Genomic DNA, 23,011 nt, shown 5'->3' with positions numbered 1-23,011 from the left:
TGGTTTGCCAGGAACAGAAAGCTAACTCAAACTAGTTTAAGCTATAAGAGAACTTTTCAGAAGGGTACTGGGTAACTGCAGGGACCAGGAAGCAGGGTCCCCCGCCCCCCCTCTGTTCACTCCCAATTTTCCTGAATTCTACAAGGCTTTAAATTTTTTTTTTTATTTTTTAAAGATTTTCTTTTTATTTATTTGAGAGAGAAGAGCGAGCGAGCACACACACGTACACACACACACACACACACACACACACACACACAGGCGGGGATGGGTGGAGGAGGGGCAGAGGAAGAGGGATAAGCAGACCCCTGGCTGAGCAGGGAGCCTGACAGGGGGCTCCATCCCAGGACCTCAATCCCAGGAGCCTGGGATCATGACCTGAGCCAAAGGCAGACACTTAACCAACTGAGCCACCCAGGCGCCCCTGAATTCTACAAGGCTTTATTCTCTCTTTCTACAAACAGATTTTCTCTCCATGGTGGTGATAATAACTGACATTATCTCTTAGGTCTCTTTTCAGCTCTGTAACCAAAACTGCAAAGCTTCTTCCCCTCCAGCTTCAAATTTTTAAGAGAATCCCAGGGCAGAGCATGTATTAGCTAGGCCTGGGTTACATGTCTACCCCTGGTCTTCAAGTCGAGAATCAGAAGTAGCATTGGTCTCTGCACAAAACTCACAAGAATGGAGCAAAGTAGAAACTAGTCAAACAGAAAACAACAGATGTCCACTGATTTTATAGTATATGGGTCTGAGAAAATAGACATCCTGAGACTAGATGGCCTGAACATTTTCTTCTAGCTAAAATTTTTCCATTCTCTTTGTGAGGAGTTTCCATGGAGAGGCTAGCTTCATGGGATAGAGCTAGCAAGAAAACAGCTCATGCTGTTTCTCACTGGAGTACATCCTTATTGCTACTTCAGTCCAGTCCTTCCCATGGCTCACACGTTAGTCCATACTCTTGTGGCTTATGGGCTTTTTCTTTTTTCTTTACATGCTGCTCATATTCCCTTCCCTAAAAGCTACTCTATTAAGAGGGAGATTAGCCAAGTGGGCTGGTTTGATTATGTGCTGATTTAACTCGTAATCAAAGACCTGGAAAAGAAAATGTCAGACACACTTTAATAGCTCAGGATGTAAAACACAGAGTACAAAGCAAACTGCAGGCTTTCTCGTCGCTGGAACTGTGATTCTACTGGAGCAGGCAAGGAAAGAACATAGTGAAGAATAATATTTAACATCAATTGTGGCAATGTCCAGTTTTTGTTTGGGAAGACCATGGCAGTGGGGGATGGAAGGGGATGACATTAAGTCTTCAGAACAGTGAATATATGCTTAGAGCTAAGGTTAAATGATGAGAAAAAACAAATGAAATACAATTTCACTGGCTATCTGCTTAGGCCTAGCACGAACTGTATCTGTTGCGGCACTATTAATTTGGAAACATCGGACATCGTTCTTCCCTACTTGGTAAGGACCTGACTGAGATGGAGAGAAACAATCATGCTTTTGCAGTTTACAAAGCACTTTCCTATAAAATATACCATTTTAGGGTGCCTGGGTGGCTCAGTTGGTTAAGTATCTGCCTTCAGCTCAGGTCATGATCCCAGGGTCCTGGGACCGAGTCCTGCATCGGGCTCCCTGCTCAGTGGGGGGCCTGCTTCTCCCTCTCCCTCTGCCTGCCGCTCTGCCTACTTGTGCTCTCTCTCCATCTCTCTGTCAAATAAATAAATAAATTCTTTTAAAAAAATAAAATAAAATATACCATTTTAATCCAACTAGGCTGGGGGAAGTAAAGTTATTCCCATTTCACAGAGTGAGAAACTTGGGCTGGAGCCCAGAAACTTGGCTGATGAGTTTGAAAAGTTGAGCATCAGTGGTTTTTAATTTTAGGGCACAGAAGCAAGAGTCCATGTCCCAACGTCCTAGATGACACTGGCGTGCACTAGAGAACATGAATTAGAAGATGAGGCAGCACAGTGGAGTGGGGAACAGCATGGACCACACGGATTCACTAATCTAGGGGGAGAGATGATGGTGGTTTACACTTGGATGTCAGCAGCAGAGGAGATAAGAGGTGCGTTATGGATATGTCTGGCTGATTCACTCTTATATTCCCTATGCCTAGGTATAGAGCTTGGCACATAGTCGGGCCTCAATAAATATTTCTTGAGTGAATAAATGAGGGGAATTTGGGTAAATTTTTTTTTTTTAAGATTTTATTTATTTATTTATTTATTTTAAAGATTTTTATTTATTTATTTGACAGGGAGATAGAGAGAGAGCACAAGTAGGCAGAGCGGCAGGCAGAGGGAGAGGGAGAAGCAGGCTCCCCGCTGAGCAGGGAGCTGGATGTGGGGCTCGATCCCAGGACGCTGGGATCATGACCTGAGCCGAAGGCAGACACTTAACCGACTGAGCCACCCAGGTGCCCCTTTTTTAAAGATTTTATTTATCTGACAGAGAGAGACACAGTGAGTGAGAGAGGGAGCACAAGCAGAGGGAGAAGCAGGCTTCCCGCTGAGCAGGGAGCCCGATGCAGGGCTCGATCCCAGGACCGGGGGATCACGACCCGAGCCGAAGGCAGATGCTTAACAACTGAGCCACCCAGGTGCCCCAAATTTGGGTAAATTTTCTAAGGCTCGGTTTTCTCACCTCTGAAATGGGGGTGGGGGATGGAGATACTAATAGTATCTCTCTCTCAGGGTTATTGGAGGGATTAAATGAGAATAATTTCCATAAAGTGCTTAGCACAGTCACGGAAACATAATATAATGGTAAGATGTGTTTATGAAACACATAAATATAAAACGTTTTGCAAAGAGTTTATCTTTGGAGAGATGGGGGGGTAGACTTTCACTCTTCACTTTTTTTTAGAGTGGGGAGGGGCAGAGGCTCCACTCCCAACTTGGAGCCCCATGTGGGGCTCCATCTCACAACCCTGAGATCATGACCTGAGCTGAAATCGAGAGTCAGATGCTTAACCAACTGAGCTACCCAGGTGCCCCTTATTCTTCATTTTATACTCTAAAGAAAAGAATGTTGGAAGTGTGAGTCATTTTTTTACTTCCTTTTTGTGCTTTTCACTACTTTTTGAAATTTTTCTCTAATGAACTTGTGGAGTAAAGACAGAAATTAAAGGATAAGATCGCTCAGAATTTCAGGATTTTATAAAGCATCAGAAATGTGAGACTTTTTTCTGCTCTTTCAGCATGGCCCATTTCTCTGACTCTATGAATGTGGGTATTATGCTTATCATCCTCCTCTCCCCGTCTCTTTTAGGTTCAGAGTAAAGTGAGCTTTTGATATTACAAAACAAGAACAACAACCTAGTTCATCCCCAAGGTCCGGAGCCTCTTATTCCTTCAAAAGAATAAACACATCTATTTAGTGGTTAAGAATCCCTTGAGCTGAAACCATTCATCAGAGTAACTATACTCCATCTGTCTGAGGTATAAAGAAATGGGGCTCCTTGTTGGGATTTACAAATTGTGTATCCAAAGAAGGGATCTGATGCTTTTTAAGTGGGGGCACCAAAAGGTAAAAGTAAGATGTGCAGTTGGAAGCATAGGGAAGGGCAGAGGTCACCAGGAGATTTGACTGTTAAGGCTAACCTTAGCGTCACCTCAAGAAATAACTATACTAGGATGAGCTCTAAGATGCAAGCTCTTTAGCATGTCTCCTCCTGCCAAACACGGAGAGGTCCTCCTTCTTCAATTTCTCTGGTTCTGCTAGTCCTCAGCACCTCCTCCGTTTGCCTTTCTAGTGCTGGTGTGCTTTTACGTAAGGTTTGCTCCCTGCTCACCTTCAGCTGTTGTTGCTAAGATCAAGCGTTCAGTTGTTCTCAACCCTGGCTATACATTAGGAAACTCCTGGGGAACTTAAAAAAAAAAAAAAAAAAAGGGTGCCAGGGCCGTATTCAAGACCTGTTAACTTTAAATCTCTTCTTGATGGATCCTGGGTATTGCTTTTTTATTTTTATTTTTTCCCTTAAACTTTCCAGGTGATTCTAATGCGCAGCCTGCATTGAAAACCACACAGAGAATTAAAGCTCAAGGAGAGACACTTCCCAGGGAAAATTTACTTTTCTTAGAAATCTAGGAGACCAGGAAACTGTTAACACACAAAGGCATGTAATAACACTATTCACAATAACAACAATAATAGTAATGATGTTATTAATATTGATAGCTATTATTCATTGAGCTATAAGTGTGTTAATTTAATTCTCAACAACTCTATGAGGTAGTTACTACTATTAATATGCCCATTTTACAGATGAGCAATCCAAGGCGCCAATAATTTGCCAAGCAAGAGTGCTGAAGCTGGGATTCAAGCCCAGGCAGTCCAGCTTAGTGCCCACAGTCTTCATGACCACACTCTACTGCCCACTTGCACTGTTGAAATCACAGAGGGGATGGTATTGCAGACACAGTGCTAGCATTCTATCTCCTCCTTCTTAGGTAAATCCATTCATGTTCCAGGGGACTATACTTTAAAAGCAGGATATGGATAATATACGCAACTTCTCTGATATAATTTGAACTAACCAAGAGACTCCATCCTGTTTTTATAGCAATGTAAATTATTAACCAGCCTTCTGTGATTCCATTTGGAATCACAACTGATTGGCATCGGCTACTATCATAAGTTTTCTATAAATTGCTCATTAATCAGTATGTGATATAAGATAAAGCAGTAAGAGTTTTCCTCCAAAGAGTGGTCTTTCTGTTTGTGACAAATTATTCTTGGCAATATAATTAACCAGTGGGGTTATTGAAACAGATGGGAAATGTTTCTTCCAAAATTTGAGAACTGAAATGATTCTTATTCTATCTTGTGATAAATGCCAATTAAAATAGTTTTCCTTTCACAGGAAAAATTAAGAAAAAAATAGTTTAAGGAAATATCAACCCTGATTGCCAGGGGAAATTTGTTTCTGCAGTAAAACAAGCAAAACAAATCAAATCCCTTAAAATTAGGAACAGACTGTCTTCTGAAGTGAAGTTCACATCTGGAGATTTTTATAAAATTTATTGGAAAAGTTCCGGTTATCTCTATTTTTAACATAACAAAAAGATTCTTGTTTGTTGAATTTGATCTAAAATGTTACTTTTAAGGCAAGTCCTGACACAGCTTGTACATGGTTGGAAAATGTTCTCTGTGTGGACAAAGAGGCAAAGATCTTAGCTATTCAGGCCAAAGTGGACTGTTCATCAGCTGGATACTCAAATAGTCTTTCTAAATTATATCTAATGCCTATCACCAGCGGTGTGAGCAACAAGCAAAGAGCGACAGTAAGTAGCAAATTTAAAGAACTGTGTTTATTAATACTCTTCAAATACATGCATTTACAGGATGCTACTTATATTAGGCAGTTTGGCAAAGATGTTGTTTAACTATGGTATCGATTTTTAGAAATACTAGTTAGAATGTATTTAAAAGGACCCTGGTGGGGCCGTTCAGTCAGTGAAGCATCCTACTCTTGGTTTCGGCTCAGGTCATGATCTCATGGGTCATGAGCTCGAGCCCTCCATAGGGCTCTGTACTCAGCATGGTGTCTGCTTGAGATTCTCTCTCTCCCTCTGCCTCTCTCCCCACTAAATAAAATAAATAAATAAAATCTTAAAAAAAAAAAGAAAGAAAGAAAATGACCCTGGAATGACTAAATACTCACCTGTGTAAATTCAAAGTTCAAAAAATTGAAATGTCATCCTAAGCACAAGATATCTTTTGGTCATATAGGAGTTTTCATGCTAAATTTTGATTTTTTAAAAATCCATGAAAAATCTGTTATTTCACAAGTAAATTGCCTTTTTTCTCTTCATCTTGTTCTCTTTGTTACAGTTGCCATTTATAATTTTTCTTCCTCATAATTTCAACCTTCTCATAAATTGAGCTCTACCTTTTTTGCCCCTTCTCTACCCAGTAGTCTCACTCTTTCTGCACAAATTTTCAACTTGAATTTCTGCTCTTGATTGCTTAATTCTTTCTATATTTCCTTTTTTTTTTTTTTTAAAGATTTTTTATTTATTTATTTGACAGAGAGAAACACAGCGAGAGAGGGAACACAAGCAGGGGGAGTGGGAGAGGGAGAAGCAGGCTTCCTGCAGAGCAGGGAGCCCGATGCGGGGCTCGATCCCAGGACCCTGGGATCATGACCTGAGCCGAAGGCAGACGCTTAACGACTGAGCCACCCAGGCGCCCCTCTTTCTATATTTCCTAATTCAAATTCCCAAAAGTGAGAATTTGATTGCCCTAGTTCATTCCTGTTTGATTAGAGCTTTTGCGCCAAGTCACCTTGCAAAATTGTGGTGAGCCTAAGGTTTGGCTGCCCCCAGATTGGCATATGCCTCTGTGCTAATTATCTGTGGCAGAAGAGAGCAGAATCATGTGTACAAAACATGGCTGCCTAAGTAGGCTTTATCAGTGGAGGATATGGAAAGGATAATTTTCCTCAGAAGGAGTTACGGGCTTATCCCTCATAATTATGTAGTGCAGATGGTAAAGGGGTAGTGGATTATTCAAAATCCATAATCACGGAAATCTGTAAGTACTTAGACATTTTACTTAGGCATGTAGATGAACATACCAAAGGTAGAAATTTACCTTGAAATTCTATTATTTTATACACAAATAATGAATCATTGAACACTACATCAAAAATTAATGTTCAGTGGCTAACTGAACATAATAAAAAAAATAAATAAAATCAGAATTTTAAAAATCTCAAATAAAATAAAATAAAATAAAGTAGATAACTCCTAAAGACAAAAAAAAAAAAAAAAAAGAAATTCTATGATTCTAAGGCATCTCAGAAAGAAATAATTTAAACAATACACTGTGGGTATTGAATTAGGTCTAACCCTTTGGAAAATATGTAGACACCATCACAAATAGTTCAAAGAATACAGCTTAAAGAACAGTGGTAATCAATAATAAGAAACTAGCCTGGTTTGTCAAAAATATTGTGATCAATTTTTGTTCTTTTTTACAAAATGCACATTCTAATTTTGAGTGGCATGTTCCATGTACCTTCTTCATCTCAAAAATGAGACAGATAAACAATAATTTAGACAAGGTCAGATAAAATAATTATAGCCAATGGAGCAATCTAAAACCCAGGGGTGAATGAGTTTTTAGTTGGGGTAAAAAGAGTAGAAATCTGATAAGAGCTATAAAATAATACACGTTAAAGACAAGGATAATTGGACATTTTAATTTATATTTTCTAATAATTCAGGACTAAAAGGACACATGATAAAATGAAAAAGCAGAAAAAATTTAAACTAGTATAAAAGAGTCTTTTTTTTTTTAACTTAACAATTAACTTTAGAAACTTAAATCATAGGATAATTGCTACAGATAGTTTAAGATGATTCAGAAAGATTAGGTATTCATATGAATGAGGATAGCAGTTGCAGCAACAGACTTAGAATAAAAATAATGAGCACTAGGAAGTCCTGAGGCTTTAGGGCATATACTGATCATAAGCCAGGGGAAATGTTCCCACCTCATATAACATTGTAGACCCGCCAGAACTGTTGGGCATCTACAAACCTTGTGAGCATGTAGGGGGTTAGCACTGGTTTCTTTGGTGGTTTCCCTTGAGTTACTGCACCCTCAACGGCATCATACCACAATATTGCTGCTTTGCTGTTTATTCATACATATTTTTGGTGTCTGGCTAGCTCAGAATCGCCCATATTTTTTCCCTTTTAATGAGGTTGATTTTTTTCTTCTTTTGAGTGATCATTTCCAGTTTCACCCTTTCCAGTCTTTCTCTAATAAGTTTTCATTTTGACTAGTCTGCATGTTTAAAAGAAGATCAGTTGAGCCAAGAATCTGTCAGTAATGATATTATTATTTATGAGAAGAGTCTTGGAGTGATCTTAGTGATAGACATTTCCCTAAGCATCCTCCTAGCCATTAAAAATAGTCAGGGCTGTTGCTGATGATTCCTGCCAGACTTGGGTTTGGGGAGGGTGCTTCCTAGTGAAGACCTAACCTTTCATTCTAATTCTCCCCTTAAATTCATTCATCGTGTAGTCAGAGATGCCAAAGTCCCATTGTAGCCCAATCTCCACTTGGAAGTATGTAGCTATCCTCTATAATTGACTTGAGGTACATGTCAAATCTTTCATCCAGGAGCTACTCTGTCTAAAATCTCCCCATCAGTATTTAATTCCTTTGTGTTTGTTCCTTCATTGGCCTTCTTTGAAAAATAAAAACATTTCTTCCGTGGACATTATATTCTACTAAATCACTAAAGGGTGTTAGGACTTCTAAGATTCATTTTCCTTTGAACAGGCCAGGTAGTAGTCAAGGAATATTCATATTAGGTGTGTGCTGTGTGTGTCCTGGGGTGGGGGGCGGGTTGTTGGGGATGGCAATGGAGGTGATATATCTTTATACTTTTCTTATATTCCTTATCGATCAAAACTATTCTCAGGAAATAGGTACAGTCATTCATGTTAAGATGTTAATGACTGGTACAAACTAAGTGTGTTAGCTCTTTAAAAACATTTGCAATATAACAAATCCTTAAATTAAAGGACAAAACCACTGAGTTCCAAGTTTTCCCCAGAGTGCGGTGGTAGTGTGTTTTGTTCTCTGGTCGCCGTGGTCCCCCCACACGTTGGTCACTAACCTCATCTGGCATAAGGCAATGGGCTGTGAAGTTGCTGCCACCTGGGAAAAATGTGATGGGCATCAAGATGCAGAGGAATTACTAAGCTTGCTCTGTGGCTCTCTAGGATCACATGGCCCCTCTGGGTCCTACAACAGGGTTCTCCAGGAAGAAATAAAAGCAGGCACCATCCAGTAGAGCTTCACAGTTTTAAAAAATAACTTTAACATTTTACATCATTTGGCATTTTAATCCTCCCAACAGCATTCAAGGAGGGCCAATATTTCTTGCTATTTTACAAACGAAGGAACTGCGGGTGAGTGAGGCATATACTGTTTAGTTGTGGAGATTGGGTCTCCTGGCTCTGAGTTCTGTTCTCTTGGCACAGTCTTGTGCTACCTTCCTAAACTGAAGGACTATGTCCAGTGAGAAAAAACATGGCCATAAAATATTTTAAAAATGTCTGCTATCAAGTGGTTTAGGTAATTTAATAAACAAAATTCTTGCACATGCTTTCTTGTTGTGAATAAAACATTTTCTCTGTTTTTGGAAGAGCCAGTTTTCCTAGAAAAATAATATGTCCTCTTCATGTGCAAAAAGACTTTCAGACTACATTCTAATTTAAAAAAATGGAAAACTTGGGGGTCTTGCTTAAAATCAGCAATGTTCATGTTGACTTTTTTTCATTTAATTTAAAATTTCACATCAGCTTTGCAGAGGGACATGGGTGAGGGACTTACAATAAGAAGAATTGTAAGGCTGGTTTTAATTTACTTGTGTACATTTTCAAAATTACTGTGCCTGGAGTCTTCCAAGACTGATGTTTTTAATAAGTAGAATGTCGTGTTATCAGGATTTGTGGGGCCTGGCTATCATTTGTCAGATATTTTTCTTTTTCTATATATGTGCTGTTTTGCAGTTCTTCTTTGTCTCTGAGCTCTATTCAGGGAAACCTCGCTGCATCCTGATGCTTCGTTTCTCCTGATTAGAAGGTCCATAATTCTCTTTCATGCTCTTTTCCTTGTAAACATAAACATATTTTCCTGTGTCAGGACCCCAAGCAGCTTTCTAAAAGCTAGTATGTTGTTCTTATGAATTGTTTATTTTGCTCGGGAGCTTTTGTTTTTTAAGTACTTCCTGTTTCTCTTACTGTGCCTGCTTTTTCTTCAGAGGGAACATGAAACAAACCTCAGCTTCACCAAAGGTTTACAGAGATTCTACCTGTTTTATCTGTACGTGGGCGATGCCTTAGGAGTGTGATTGTAGCAGCTGGATTTTTTTCACAACTAAAAGAATCCTTTCTGTTACTCAAAATCACAAGTACCTCCCTGTGTTCAATGACACTACTTTCCAGGGTATGACCCCGTTTAAAGTTGGCTTGTCTGAATGTAAGATGCATGATGCAGCATAGTGGAGTGATTACTAATATTAGAGTCATCTTGAGAAATTAGAATTACCTATTTAGGGAAAAATTATGACTTCTGAAAATAAAAGAGTGTGATACTTCCTTTTTGTTATCTGATTCAAATTGGACTTTTGTTCATTTTTATTGATAGAATTGTATTTTTATTTTTTTTTAAAGATTTTTATTTATTGAGAGAGAGAGAGAATGATAGAGAGGGAGCATGAGAGGGAGGAGGTCAGAGGGAGAAGCAGACTCCCTGCTGAGCAGGGAGCCTGATGCGGGACTCGATCCTGGGACTCCAGGATCATGACCTGAGCCAAAGGCAGTTGCTTAACCAACTGAGCCACCCAGGCACCCCATCAGAATTGTATTTTTTAAAAAGAGTTTTGTTCTCCCTTCTCATGAAGGAAAGTGACAGCAAATGATTGCCTGGGCGTAGAAGAGAGAAAAGGTCTCTCACCTTTTTAATCTTCTGGGTGTCCTCATTCCTTTCAACATTACCCCAGTGAGGAGAGGATAGGGAAGCCTCGTAGGTGTCTTGCAATAAGTTGGAAAGTTCCAAATTTAGGCATCCCTTCTTGACACATTTTGTCAGGCATTGGGCCATGCCTTTTCTTCCTCTATTTTCTTTTTTCTTACATCCTCCTCCTGTTTGGTAAATCAAATTCTTACATCTCCATTTTCAAGAGGAATTTTGCTGCTGGTTTGGCTTGTCTAATTGCATTTTTTTTCAAAATATGCCTATTTTCTTTTTGGCTTTTCTCTCCATACTCAGGCAGGAAATTTAGTCAACAAGTTAACGGGTATTAATTGATAATTTTTATGTTGCAGACTCTGAGCTGAGCTTTCAATATATGCCATTAGCTCTGCCAGTTAACTTGCGCTTGGTTCCAGGTTTCAGGTTCAAGGTTCATTCTTTGGCTGTCTGTCCTTTGTTCAGTTTAGTTTTGCCTCTGCTGTCACTAACTTGTGTGACATTGGGCAAGTTACTTTGCAGAGCTTTGGAAGGCCTTTCTGGAACTAAGAATGGATGATAAATTAACCTGAACATGTCTCCCATTAGCCTGAATTATGAGGTATAGGACAAAGAAAACGGCATTGCATTCCAGAAGAACTAGGATTTTAGACTTAGCTCTGCCACTGTGTGAGTTTGGATAAGATACTTCAATTTTCTGGGTCCCAGCATCTCATTTGTAAAATGGACTAGATCCATCTTCAAAATAATGAGACTTTCTTATAGCTCTGACTGTTTCTTTATGTTTTTGTATTTTTTATTTTTGTGTTGTATCAAACTTAAATCTCTTTCAATTCAATTCCATGAATTCAATCCATGGATTAGAATGAATTCTGTTCCTAAGAGTAGTTCTTGATGAACGTTAAATATCAAAGTTTGTATAGTGCTTTACCATTTATTGTGTGCTTTCATATTGTCTGTTTGGACCTTCATGTGAGCTTGGAAATGGACATTGATGGGTAGTTTGATTTTCCCATCTTATAGGTGGGAAAACTGAGGCATAGAGGTTAATGGGTCATGCAAGAGTAATCTATATATAGGAGGCAGAATTAGAAATCAAACCCAAGTTTTTGTCTTAGGCCATATGCCACCTTTTAAATTTTTTATGAACCCACATTTTAATTAATTTATTATGATTTTTTTAGAAGTAAATTTTAATTTTCAATCAAAGAGTACTAAAAGCCTTATAATAAAATGCTGCATCTTCTGCCCCTATTCCCTATTTCCTAAGACAAAGCAGCTTTCAACTCTTCAGTGTAGTATGATTATACTGCTAGTTCTAGATTGATCAGTGTTGGACATGCAATTACTTCTTATTAAGTAATTAAGGATTTAACCCCACCCATCTTTACCCTTCTACCATTTTTAAAATGTAGACATATTATAAATTTTTGATAAATCAATAGTGTTTATATAGTAAATATTGTTTACTGATAAACCATCTTGTACAAGTTTCCTTTTTTTCTTAGTCAATGATTGCTTCATTTTGTTCATTTACTTGGTTTTCTGTGTGCTTATTCCATTTTCCTCCCAAATACTCCAAGAACTGTCACATATTATTAGTATTTTTTTTCCCCACAAAGCTCAAACTGTTCTAAGCACACATATCTATTATTTTCCTAGTTATACCTCCCTCTCCAGCTCTGATCCAGGTTGGACTGGTTGCTCTGTTGGTTTGAGGCACAGCTGTCTGTCATTCTAGGATATCTCTTTACAATTCTTTTATGTTCAGTCTCTTCTCTCTTTACCATTCTCCAGGAATTTTCTAAAGAAGGGTACCCTACAAGGTAAGTTTTACAAATGTTTGTGTGTCTGAAAATGTCTTTATCCTCATACTTGATCAATAGCTTGGCTGGGTATAAAATTCTAGGTTGACAATAATTTCCCTTCTGTCTCTGTTTACTTTAGCCTCTAATTTTGCTGTTGAGAATTTCAATGCTATATATAATTTCAATCTAATACATTCCATTTGCCTTTACCCCCTTTTTTTCCATTTGTGAATCTTTAAATTCAATGTTTTAGGCTATAGTGGGTCTTTCATATGCAGGCTCAGTTCAGTTCTGGGAAATCTTATGTTGAAGATGATACAAACAAATTTTGTTTTCTCCTACATAGGAGTTGTGCATTAATGTACTATCACATTAATAAACGTACTATATTATAAATTCTTAATTTAAGATAGAGTCTATTATGCATAATCATTAGTGAATTTTTTTCCTCTAGTTTTTCCCTCTTTGATAAGAGGAGAAACTTTGTCTTTTTATTCTAATTTCTAGATTTCCTAGACTTTATTTTCTAAACTTTCTTTTCTTGTATTTTAATTTTGGCTACCCTATTTTCATTTTTTATTTTTTGTTCTCTGAATGTCCTTTGTTTATTAAAGAGTATCCAGTTCTTTTTTTTTAAAAGGTTTTATTTATTTATTTAGGATAGAGAGAGGGAGAGAGAGAGAGCATGAGTTGGGGCAGGAGCAGAGGGAAAGGGAGAAGCAGGCTCCCCACTGAGCAGGGCTCGACCCCAGGAACCCCGAGATCATGACCTGAGCCAAAGGCAGATGCCCAACCATCTGAGCCACCCAGGTGCCCCTCAAGGTCTTGTTTTATGATTGCATAAATATTCCCTTGTCACTTGACTGTGTTTCCTCTAATTTCCTTTTCTGTTTGTTTTGGTTTCTTTTATATCTAATGATGAATCCTTACTGTTTGTATTTAAAAGAGAGTCATGAAACAAAAAAGATTGGGTGAGACTTATTGACTCAGCAGGCTTCACTATGGGGTGAGCTGGAGGTTGGCTTGCCATTTGGCTTGGAGACCCCCAATTGACAATATATTTTCTCTTGGACTACTCAATTTCTGCAGATAAGTATCCTTCAATTTTCTGCCTGGGGGTTATTCGGTTGGCTGCAGGTATTCTGGGAACAGGTAGGAAAAGGTGGTAGGGAAATCCCCCATTCAATATATAGATTTTTACCTAATTTCCCCATTTTCAGCTGTGTACCTCACTCCCACTCCTTCCTTCCATTATGGCTGGTGCTCTAAGTCTGGAGCCTCTAGGATTCAATTTCTTAAGAGATTTAACCTCCTGTCAAGGTTGGGTCTGGGGTCATCTTTGGCTGATTGGGGTGAGGAAGGGGACCATGGGCCCTTATATTTCCCTCAACTATTCTCCCTGTTTTCATCCTTGAGCCTTACCTCTACTTTTTATGGTACCTCTTACCTCTGAGTCCTGGGCTCTTCAGGCTTTTTTCTTACTGTTATTCATCTCTGTAGGCATAAATGCACTGACACTTTCAAGTGCATTGACACCTCTTATCAACTAATTGGTTCTTTTCTCATTTTCTCATTTTCTTTGTTATTGTGAGTTTATATCTTTAAAATTAATTTTTAATTTAAAAATAAAATTTTTAATTTAAAATTAAAAAAAAAAATCTTTCCTGTCAAGTTGGTAGAGTTTGGAGCAGAGGTAAATGCTCATACTTAGTCTACTATGTTTAACAGGAAGTCCTAGCCCATATTTTTATTGAATTAAATTTCATGAAAGACAAATTTCTGCAACTGACTACTAGCAATAATGTTTTTTGGGGTAATAAGTCTGAATATTTAGGATGAAAGTTGAAGTATGTTCATTTTATTTCCCAGTTTAAAAAAAATGTAATAGGGTGCCTGGGTGGCTCAGTCGTTAAGTGTCTGCCTTCGGCACAGGTCATGATCCCAGGGTCCTGGGATTGAGTTCCATGTCAGGCTCCCCACTCAGTGGGGAATCTGCTTCTCCCTCTGCCTCTGCCTGCCGCTCTGCCTACTTGTGCATGCTCTATCTCTCTGTCAAATAAATAAAATCTTAAAAAAAAATGTAATAGCCCTGCATTGTGAATTTAGAATCTTTGGAATTATTTCCTTGGATTTACTTATAACAATATGTTTGAAATGTGTTAAGTAGAAAAATTGGCAGGATCAGAGTGTATGTGTGTTTTTGCAAGTGTGACAGCAAGAGAAACTGATAGAATCCAAGAGAAGAAGAAAAGCAGAGTGTTAGGTTTTGGTGGGGAGAAGGTTGGTATTTCAGCACATAGCCACATGAATATTTTTAATACCATCAATAGTTTTTTAATGAGTACCTAAAGTTGATTTTTTCTTTACTGTCTAGTACCACAGACCATCCATGCTCTATCAGTGTCTTAAAAAAACTGTCCCAAGGGGCGCCTGAGTGGCCCGGTTGTTAAGCATCTGCCTTCGGCCCAGGTCATGGTCCCAGGGTCCTGGGATCGAGCCCCGCATCGGACTCCCTGCTTGGCGGGAAGCCTGCTTCTCCCTCTCCCACTCCCCCTGCTTGTGTTCCCTCTCTCGCTGTGTCTCTCTCTGTCAAATAAATAAATAAATCTTAAAAAAAAAATACTGTCCCAATTATACTAAGGATTCCTTTGAACGAATGCACTTCTGGCTCTTGTGGCCAGGCTATCTGCAGCTCTCATTATCTTGGCTGCTTTCAGAAGCCTCACATGAGCCAAATGGTGAACAATAGAGATCATTCTTTAGTCAAGCAACTGAGAAGGGGCTGCTTTGGTTCATTAGTCCAAATAGGATCTTTAACTTTTTGAGTTGCAATCAAAAGATCAGTGGAACTGTCATTTCTCTTGTTCTTATAAAATCATGTGAATTTCCTTCAATTTGGCAATGTGAAGTCTTAGCTTCTTGCCCATCATTTTATAGTACCATTGTTAGGTGGTATGAATGGAAATGAAACACATTCCCCAAATATCTAAAGGTCCTGATATAAGGCTAATTGTGGAGAAAACAAATACGTTTTTCTTATCTCTTCCCCTTGGAGAAATTGTAATAGGTAATTCCAATCTTAATAGTTTCATCCTACTTCAGTAAAACTGATTTTCCCTCCACTACCTCTTTGGAGTAAATTTTCACCTTTCTGCTGGATTTATGACTGCTATTACCAATACTATGAATTATTATAGTGTCGGATAGCACTACTAGGATGCTGACTCTACTTTTTTAGAAAAAAGAGATAACCATGTTGGAGCTTTAAAATTTCTTGATCATAGAAGACACTGAAACATTAGTCCAGATTCTAGGCAAGCTTTATCATTGACTTTTTGTGTGATTGTTGTAAATCACTTAAGTTTTCTGTGTCTACATTTGTAAAATACGTGACCCTTAACTGTATAAGGAACTCCCAATCTACTGAGCCTAATAGGTAATAGATAAGCTTATCCAGGGGTGAACCTCATGTTTTATTCATCTTTGTTTTCTCTTCCTTAAATTCATTAATAGTTACTCAGTAAATGTTGACTAAAAGAGTATATGAAAGAATAAAAATAGGATATAGGGCAAGTGGTAATCCTGTGAGATCCTCATGAGAGTAATTTTATATAGATTTAGCATATTCAGCTTGATTCTAAAGGCAAAGTTGAGAGGAAGACTGTGGGGTTGCATGTTCTTCAGTGTAACGTGAAGTACTGAACTGATTATAGTGGTTACGAGATTAAAAGATACATATTTTTAATGGGCAAATCTTTTGCTCGAATATAGGCTACAGTCAGTATGTGGCTGAGCAGTGATCTTTCTTGTTAGAGGGGTTCCAGTGTACCCTTTGAATTACCTTCACACTCACTGACTGTTTTAAGAGCTTGGCTACCTTCCACATTTCTGAAAGCAACTGTACATTAGATGTGAGAAAGATGTGGCTCACTTTAAACTTTGGCTGGCATGAGAGAAGAATGGAGAAGGCAGTAGAAATTGTTATGTATGGCCACTACTAGAAAGTGTTCTGGATTTTATAGTCATGGAAATTGAAAGGTGTGATCCAGAACAATATCGTCTTTTAATTGTCCCCCCCCCCCCCCAATGTTCTCTTCCTCTTCTTCCTTCATCCCAAGTAGTCTCTAAGGAACATCCTGATATAGAAAAGACGTGAAAGGAAGAAGGGTCTGTCCTCATTTTCAGGTTTGAAGATGACATTTCTAGTACTGATATTATGAGAAGGCAGCAGAAATTGTTCATGTATGGCCACTACTAGCAAGTGTTCTGGATTTTATAGTCATGGAAATTAAAAGGTGTGATCCAGAACAATATCATCCTTTTGTTTTTGTTTTTTCCCCCCAGAATGTTCTCCTCCTCTTCTTCCTTCATCCCAAGTAGTCTCTAAGGAACATCCTGATACAGAAAAGATGTGAAAGGAAGAAGGGGCTGTCCTCATTTTCAGGTTTGAGGATGACATTTCTAGTACTGATATTATGGGGGAATTGTGATTTGTTTGTTATATTAATGAAAATCATGTTTTTCTTTTTTTCCCCTTTTCCTTTCAAAGGAGCCACCTCTTTCTGGACCTTTGTTTTCCCTTCTTAAGTCACTGCTGAGGTATTTGCAAACCAAGCCAACACTTACATTTTATTCAACAAAGTAGAACAAAGCAACTGCTAATAGAAATAGCCTGGTAACTAGTGGAAAAAGACACAGGACTGACGGAAGTCACAGGACTTGTGTTTAAAGCTCCGTTCATTACTTACCCCCAACTTGCCATTGACAAATCTTTCAACATTTGAGTCCCTCTATCCTCATCTGCAAAATGGGGTTAATGGAGGATTTCATGGGCAAAGTGGGGATAAAAGAGATTAAAAGAGATGACGTGGGTACATTATGCCCAAAATAAACATGAGTTGAATCTTAATAATATGACTGTGTGATTACAACTAAAACTTTTTCTCCTTTTGCTGTCAGAAATGCCTTCGGTAGATTTCAAATTCTTTTTCATACTGTCTGCTCTTCTTTGGTGGGGATCCCATTACATTGCTTGTAACTCGAGTATACGTGGCTGCAATTTGTGTTCGGTTTCCTTTCTCAAGGGTTGAAATAGGCTTTTTAGAGAAGGCACAAAAGTACAAAGCAAAAATTTCAGCACATGCCATCAAATCTTGGAAAGTCATCTAAAGGAGGAAAGATTGCAGCTGAGAAAGGAAAACGGCTCTTTTCTGGGCATCATTTCTGCTCTTCTGAAAAAAAGCCCAGATGTTGCAATATTTTTCAAGGCAGAATATTGTCCCAGATGGAGGAGGAAACACTGACAAGCAGAAAAGGGAGAGATACCTGGGGTTCCGAGGCAGCCCGGGAAGGGGTGGCGCGCCCCAGGCTCAGAACCTCGTAGCTCTTTGTTGGGGGCGGCGGAGTCATCATTTCCGCGGAAATGGCTCCCCCTTGGAGAAGTCCCTCCTCTGCCACGGCTCCGCGACCCTCACGGCCCCTAACCCCCGCCCCTCCCAGTTCTTGCGGACCCCACAACGTGTCGGACTGCGGTGCCTTTAAGACTTTTGCCTGCTGCACATGCTCAGCTCTTTGTGTGTTGTTGGAGTTTTTCTAAGAAAAAAAGAAGAAATAGGCAGGAGGATGGGGCGGAGGAGGGGAAACGCGGGGGGGGAAAAGCGCTGCACTTTTGCAGCTGTAGACGGCCGACGGGAAAGGCTTCTTTTTGCTGAAGCTGCGAAGCCGGCCGGGTCAGCTCTCGTTGGTGGGGCTCAGGGGGCGCGTGGTGCGAGTGGGGCCGCGTCCCCCCCGCGCGCCGAGGGGAAGGGCACCGCGGGTACGCGGGCCACACCTGGGGGGCCAGTCTCCCCTCAGCTCGCGGGCCGGGCCGGGAGGGCGCGCGCGGGGGAGTCCCCGGTCCCTGTCAGGGCGGGGCGAGACCACGGCGCTGGGCCTGTGGGGGGGGGAGCGTGGGCAACGCGCGAGTGCGGGCAGGCGGCCCAACACACCGCGGGCTCCAGCTGCAGCCCTGGTTGCCCGGCTGACGGCACGGGAGAGAAGATGGCTGCTGGGGGGCCGCTGGCCGCCTGCCGGGCCGTGCGGGGCTGAACCCCGCTTCCCGAATTCCCCTCCCGCGTTGGGCGCGCCCACCTCGGGGCTCCCGCGGGCCCCCGCCCTCCCTGGCGCGCGGGGCTGGAGCCGAGGCAGTTGGCGCGAGCCGCGGGCGAGGCGGGGCCGCGCGCGGGGTCCCCTCCCCCTCCCGCAAGTCCCCTCTGGAGCGCTCCGCGCCGCCCGCGCCGCCCGCGCCGCCCGCGCCGCCCGCTCTCCGCCTCCGGCCCGGCCCGGGGCGCCGCGGCGGTGGGCTCGGCTCGCTAAGGACAAGGTCGAGAGACCGAGAGGCGATGCCCGAGTGCGACTGGAGGGAGCCGAACGGAGGCGACGGCGACCGGGATCTGTCCTTCCTGACCGGGGAGCGGGACTGGGGCAGGCGCCAGTGAGGAGGAGGAGGAGAAGCGGCGGCGGCGGCGGCGGCGAGGTTTTCTCCGGCCGAATACCGCCCCCCCGGAGCATCGCTGTCCGCGCTCGCGAGCGCAGCCCGGCTGGGCAGGGGCGCCGGAGAAGATGGAGCCGGGGGGCCGGGCCCGCATTGGCCCCCCGCAGCCGGCGGCCCCCGGGCTGTGGAGGGCTCGGCCGGCGGGCGGCGGCGGCGGTGGCGCCTCCTCCTGGCTGCTGTACGGGAACAGCTGGCTGCTGTGCTATGGCTTCCTCTACCTGGCCCTCTACGCGCAGGTGTCCCAGTCCAAGCCGTGCGAGAGGACCGGCTCCTGCTTCTCTGGCCGCTGTGTCAACTCCACCTGCCTCTGCGACCCGGGCTGGGTGGGGGACCAGTGCCAGCACTGCCAGGGCAGGTTCAAGTAAGTGTCTTCGCCGGACCGCGCACCTCAGCCCTGCCCCGCACCCGTCGCGCCCCCTCCCATCCTCCGCCCCCACCCGCCCTCACCCGCCCTCAACGCGGCCTCGGGTCCCCGGGGCTGGGAGCCGCCCGCAGCGCGCCGCCCCCCGCGCCCTGCAGCCCCGGCGCGGGGAGCACTCGGCCGCGCGCGGAGCCGGGACCGCCGGGCACGCGAAGCCGTCGCGATGGTCCAGGTGTCCGCAGCGGCTTCTGGTCCCCCGCTCTTGAGCATTTCCATACTCAGTTACGGTGCCAAACACCATTTTTGTTAGGTCATTGTTTTTTAATCAAAAATTATGCAAGTAACTCATGAAATACTGGAACATTGCAAAACATTCAAACAACGTAGAAGTGTAAAGGTTAAAAGTTACGGTCTAGCAGTACCTCCTTCTACTCCCATCCTACTCCTCTCTCTAGAGGTAACCGCTGCGAACATTTTAGTTTATTTAGTATTATAATAGTGATCCTAAAAGTTTATGATGGGTTTACTCTGTGCCAAACCCTGTTAAGCGCCCGACGTGGATTATCTCATTTGTTCCTCCCAACTCTGTGAGTTACTAGGCTTATTACGCTGGATTTACAGAGAGAACTCGAGGCAGTGAATTTAAGTCATTTGCCCAAGATTACACAGTACTAAGGGCTGAGTGTGATTCCAAATCAGCTAGCTTAACTGTAGAATGTTTACTTTTAGCCAATATACTATATTGAATTTCCTAGGACAATTTTAATTGAGAATACAAGAGTAACTTTGGGTAACGTAAAATGATGAAAATCTAGACTTTTTAATGCGGTGAAGATCATGGATTTTTCGAACTGTTTATTTCACTATCATTTGTTGTGTGAGAGCATCACTTTGGTTTTTCTCTGAAGCTCAAGGCCCTGAGGAGTTTTCTTTACAACAGTAAATTTTAGATACTCTCCCCCTATTGGCTGATGTTTATTACATTCCTGCCTGATATGAGAAGAAATGGGTGAGTTGGGGGGAGCAGCAAGTAAGATAGTTGAGGTAGCCATCTGACAACTTGCAGATAACAGTCATTAAGTAAGTCAACTTCTTAGATTTCTAGATAGTTACTGTGAAATTTGCTGGCTGTTTTGTGGCTCTGAAATTACACTACGTAGATTACTGATAGTTATTGTCAGGATGATAGCAAAATCTAAGTGAAATGTCTCAGGCTCTAAGGCAAAGGTAGGAAGTATGGTTCACCTTATTAATGGATTATAGGAAAATGTCCGGGGAGTTTTAAATACAGCATATTTTCCTTTTATTTTTTTTTTTAACTGTTGCTAGTTTAAACCATATCCCTTAAAACTCATTGTGAAACTGGTTTTTTTAAAGGGTACTTTTTTGTTTTAGGTAGATCCTACTATTTAAATTAATTTACAGCAGGTTTTTGGAAGTGAAATCTTACAATGAAGCTTCATGAAATTCATTTGTAGCAGTAGATTGAAATGTTTTCTCGCTTCCTACTGTCACAAATTAGTATAATCTGTAGTTTCTTTGGATACTTTTTTTTTTTTAAAGAGGTGCTAATTAAAAGTCTTAAAAAGTGTTTCAAGATAAGGAAAGATACCTTACTGAATTGTGCTTGTTAGTAGCCGTTTTTACTTAAGTGTTTTGCAACTTTGGCTATGCCCGTTGCAGCCAGCTTTTTTATCAAGCAAGAATTTTGACCATATAAACTGGCAGCCAACAATGAATAAAGCTGCATCATTTTTTTTTTTTACATCTTTCTATAAATAGGAAGATAACCCAATATATATGTGATTTAGGGATTTTGGCCTTTTTGTGGGTGGATTTGCTCCATTTATCTAAAGAGGACAGAGATTGCTATGGTCCTGAGAAGCTCCTGTCTACATTTTATAGTAGTGGAACTTGTTAATCAGGTAGATCAGCAGCCTGTAACCTCACTAGCAGATGTTGTCTCAGTTAGTAGGAAAGATCACAGATCAAGTTAAACTAACTTAAATAACATAGGGAGATGGTGTTCATAAACATAATACATTAGTGAGTAAAAGAGGAATAGCTTTTTTTTTTTTTTTTTAAGATTTTATTTATTTATTTGACAGAGAGAGAGAGACAGCGAGAGGGAACACAAGCAGGGGCAGAGGGCGAAGGAGAAGCAGGCTTCCCACTGAGCAGGGAGCCCGATGCGGGGCTTGATCCCAGGACCCTGGGATCATGACCAGAGCCAAACGCAGACACTTAACGACTGAGCCACCCAGGCGCCCCGAGGAATAGCTTCTTAAATATAGTTAAATAACAGTTAACCCTGAATTAATCATTGAATATGAATCATTTACTTGGAAACTGTTATTTCCTATGATTCATTGTACTCTATTGGTAAGTACTTTTTCATTTCACTATGGAATACAAGCTATTAATTGGAGTAAATATAACTGGTACTACTCTGTGTTTTAGGTATACTCTAATGGGTAAAACGTGGTATTTAATGTTAAAGGGAAGAATCAATTTAGAAGAAAAGAATTCTTCCTGGTAAAGTATATGCTAAGCTAAAAAAGGTTTATTTGAAGATGGTGGCTTGTTTTATTCAGCAGTTGAAGTAATAACATGGTGGGAAAGACTAACTGGAAATTCTCACTTCATTAATTATCTTGAAAATCTTTTACTAAGCTAAAGAATAGCAACCTAGCAAACAGATATCAAAAATGATCAATCTTGGTAAGCAGGTGTCAAAATTAATTGGCTGGTTCCATGGTAACTTAGTTTTTTTTCTACCGTGGGGATTTCACTAGGGAATAAGAGAATTCTTCAAATGGTTCTTTAGAATGGAAGATTGATGGTGGGCAGGGGGGGAATGCAGAAGCAAATATGGTACCAAAGTGGTGCTTTAGTTCTCTTAGCACTGATTCCAGCCTTCAGTTTCTATTTGAAAAGAATAAAACACTTAGAATTATAAGCCATTTCTCACATAGGTAAAAATGAATACTTATCTTTGGCTAAAACTAGGCTGAAAGATTTGGGATTGAGAATCAGAAAGGACAGTGCCAATATGAAATATAATAATTAAGGATATAATATATGCTAATTTGAATTCTATTTACTTGCATTAGGCTAGTATAACATTAGGCTAGAAAACATTTTACTACAAACTTTATTTAAATGAATGACATTTTCTTTTAGAAACTAGTTCTTTAGATTATTTCTGTAGAGTAGTTGAGATTTATATTTATATGAATTTATATTTTGTGTTCAGACTTGGACATTTTCTTGCTAATGTGACTTAAGAACCTATGACTTCTCATTTGTAAGCAAAATAAACTAAATTAATGCTCTGAGATTGGAAAATATCTCATATTGTGAATAATTTCTAAATGTAAGTTTATTAAAATGTTTATTGAATATTTTTCTAAAATCATTTTTACATCTTATTATATGTTTAATGTATATAGATTTTTTTTTAACTTCTTAGGTTAGTCAAATGTGGATACCAAAATTCTCACATTTGTAAAAGAAGTATTCTATTTCTGGTGACAGCAAAATGAGGATATAATAATCAGGAATTTTATTGCTATTATAAACAGAAAGGGGCAGGGTTAAATATGTAAATATGTTTCCTTAGCTACTAGTAAAAAAGCACACATTAGGAATCCTTTCTATTAACAGTAGAAAAACTGTCAGTAACTATAAAGTTGCATTGAATGTTCCTGACCTAAAGTCTGTCTTTCTTTCATTTAATTTTTCAATGATTTTACCCATAAGTTTTTTTTAAGTTTTTATTTAAATTCCAGTTCATTAACATAC

General features: G+C 40.5%; 1 protein-coding gene and 1 long non-coding RNA gene across 6 annotated transcripts in view; both read left to right on the top strand.

Moving 5' to 3' along the window:
• The window catches only part of ATRNL1 (attractin like 1), an 839,881-nt gene that overhangs the window by 23,447 nt on the left and 793,423 nt on the right, over positions 1-23,011 (top strand). For 2 of the 5 annotated variants that reach the window (XM_078077079.1, XM_078077078.1), the window contains exon 1: positions 18,580-19,207. The exons of 1 other annotated variant lie outside the window; for it this stretch is intronic. In XM_078077079.1, the coding sequence (XP_077933205.1) occupies positions 18,915-19,207 (293 nt within the window). In that variant the 5' untranslated portion in view covers positions 18,580-18,914. Of the gene's footprint in view, positions 1-18,579; positions 19,208-23,011 lie in introns of those variants that run through there. 2 more of the 5 variants (XM_078077076.1, XM_078077080.1) reach the window with 1 other exon arrangement.
• LOC118525170 (uncharacterized) lies at positions 5,221-17,226 on the top strand. The gene is made up of 3 exons (XR_004912009.2): positions 5,221-5,294; positions 16,659-16,758; positions 16,864-17,226. It is a non-coding gene; the product is annotated as an uncharacterized LOC118525170 (long non-coding RNA).

The sequence above is a fragment of the Halichoerus grypus genome, chromosome 7 (genome assembly GCF_964656455.1).
Source record: "Halichoerus grypus chromosome 7, mHalGry1.hap1.1, whole genome shotgun sequence".
Lineage (NCBI taxonomy): Eukaryota > Metazoa > Chordata > Mammalia > Carnivora > Phocidae > Halichoerus > Halichoerus grypus.
The sequence above is the reverse complement of the archived record's forward strand: the minus strand, read 5'-3'. Positions and strand labels throughout refer to the sequence as shown.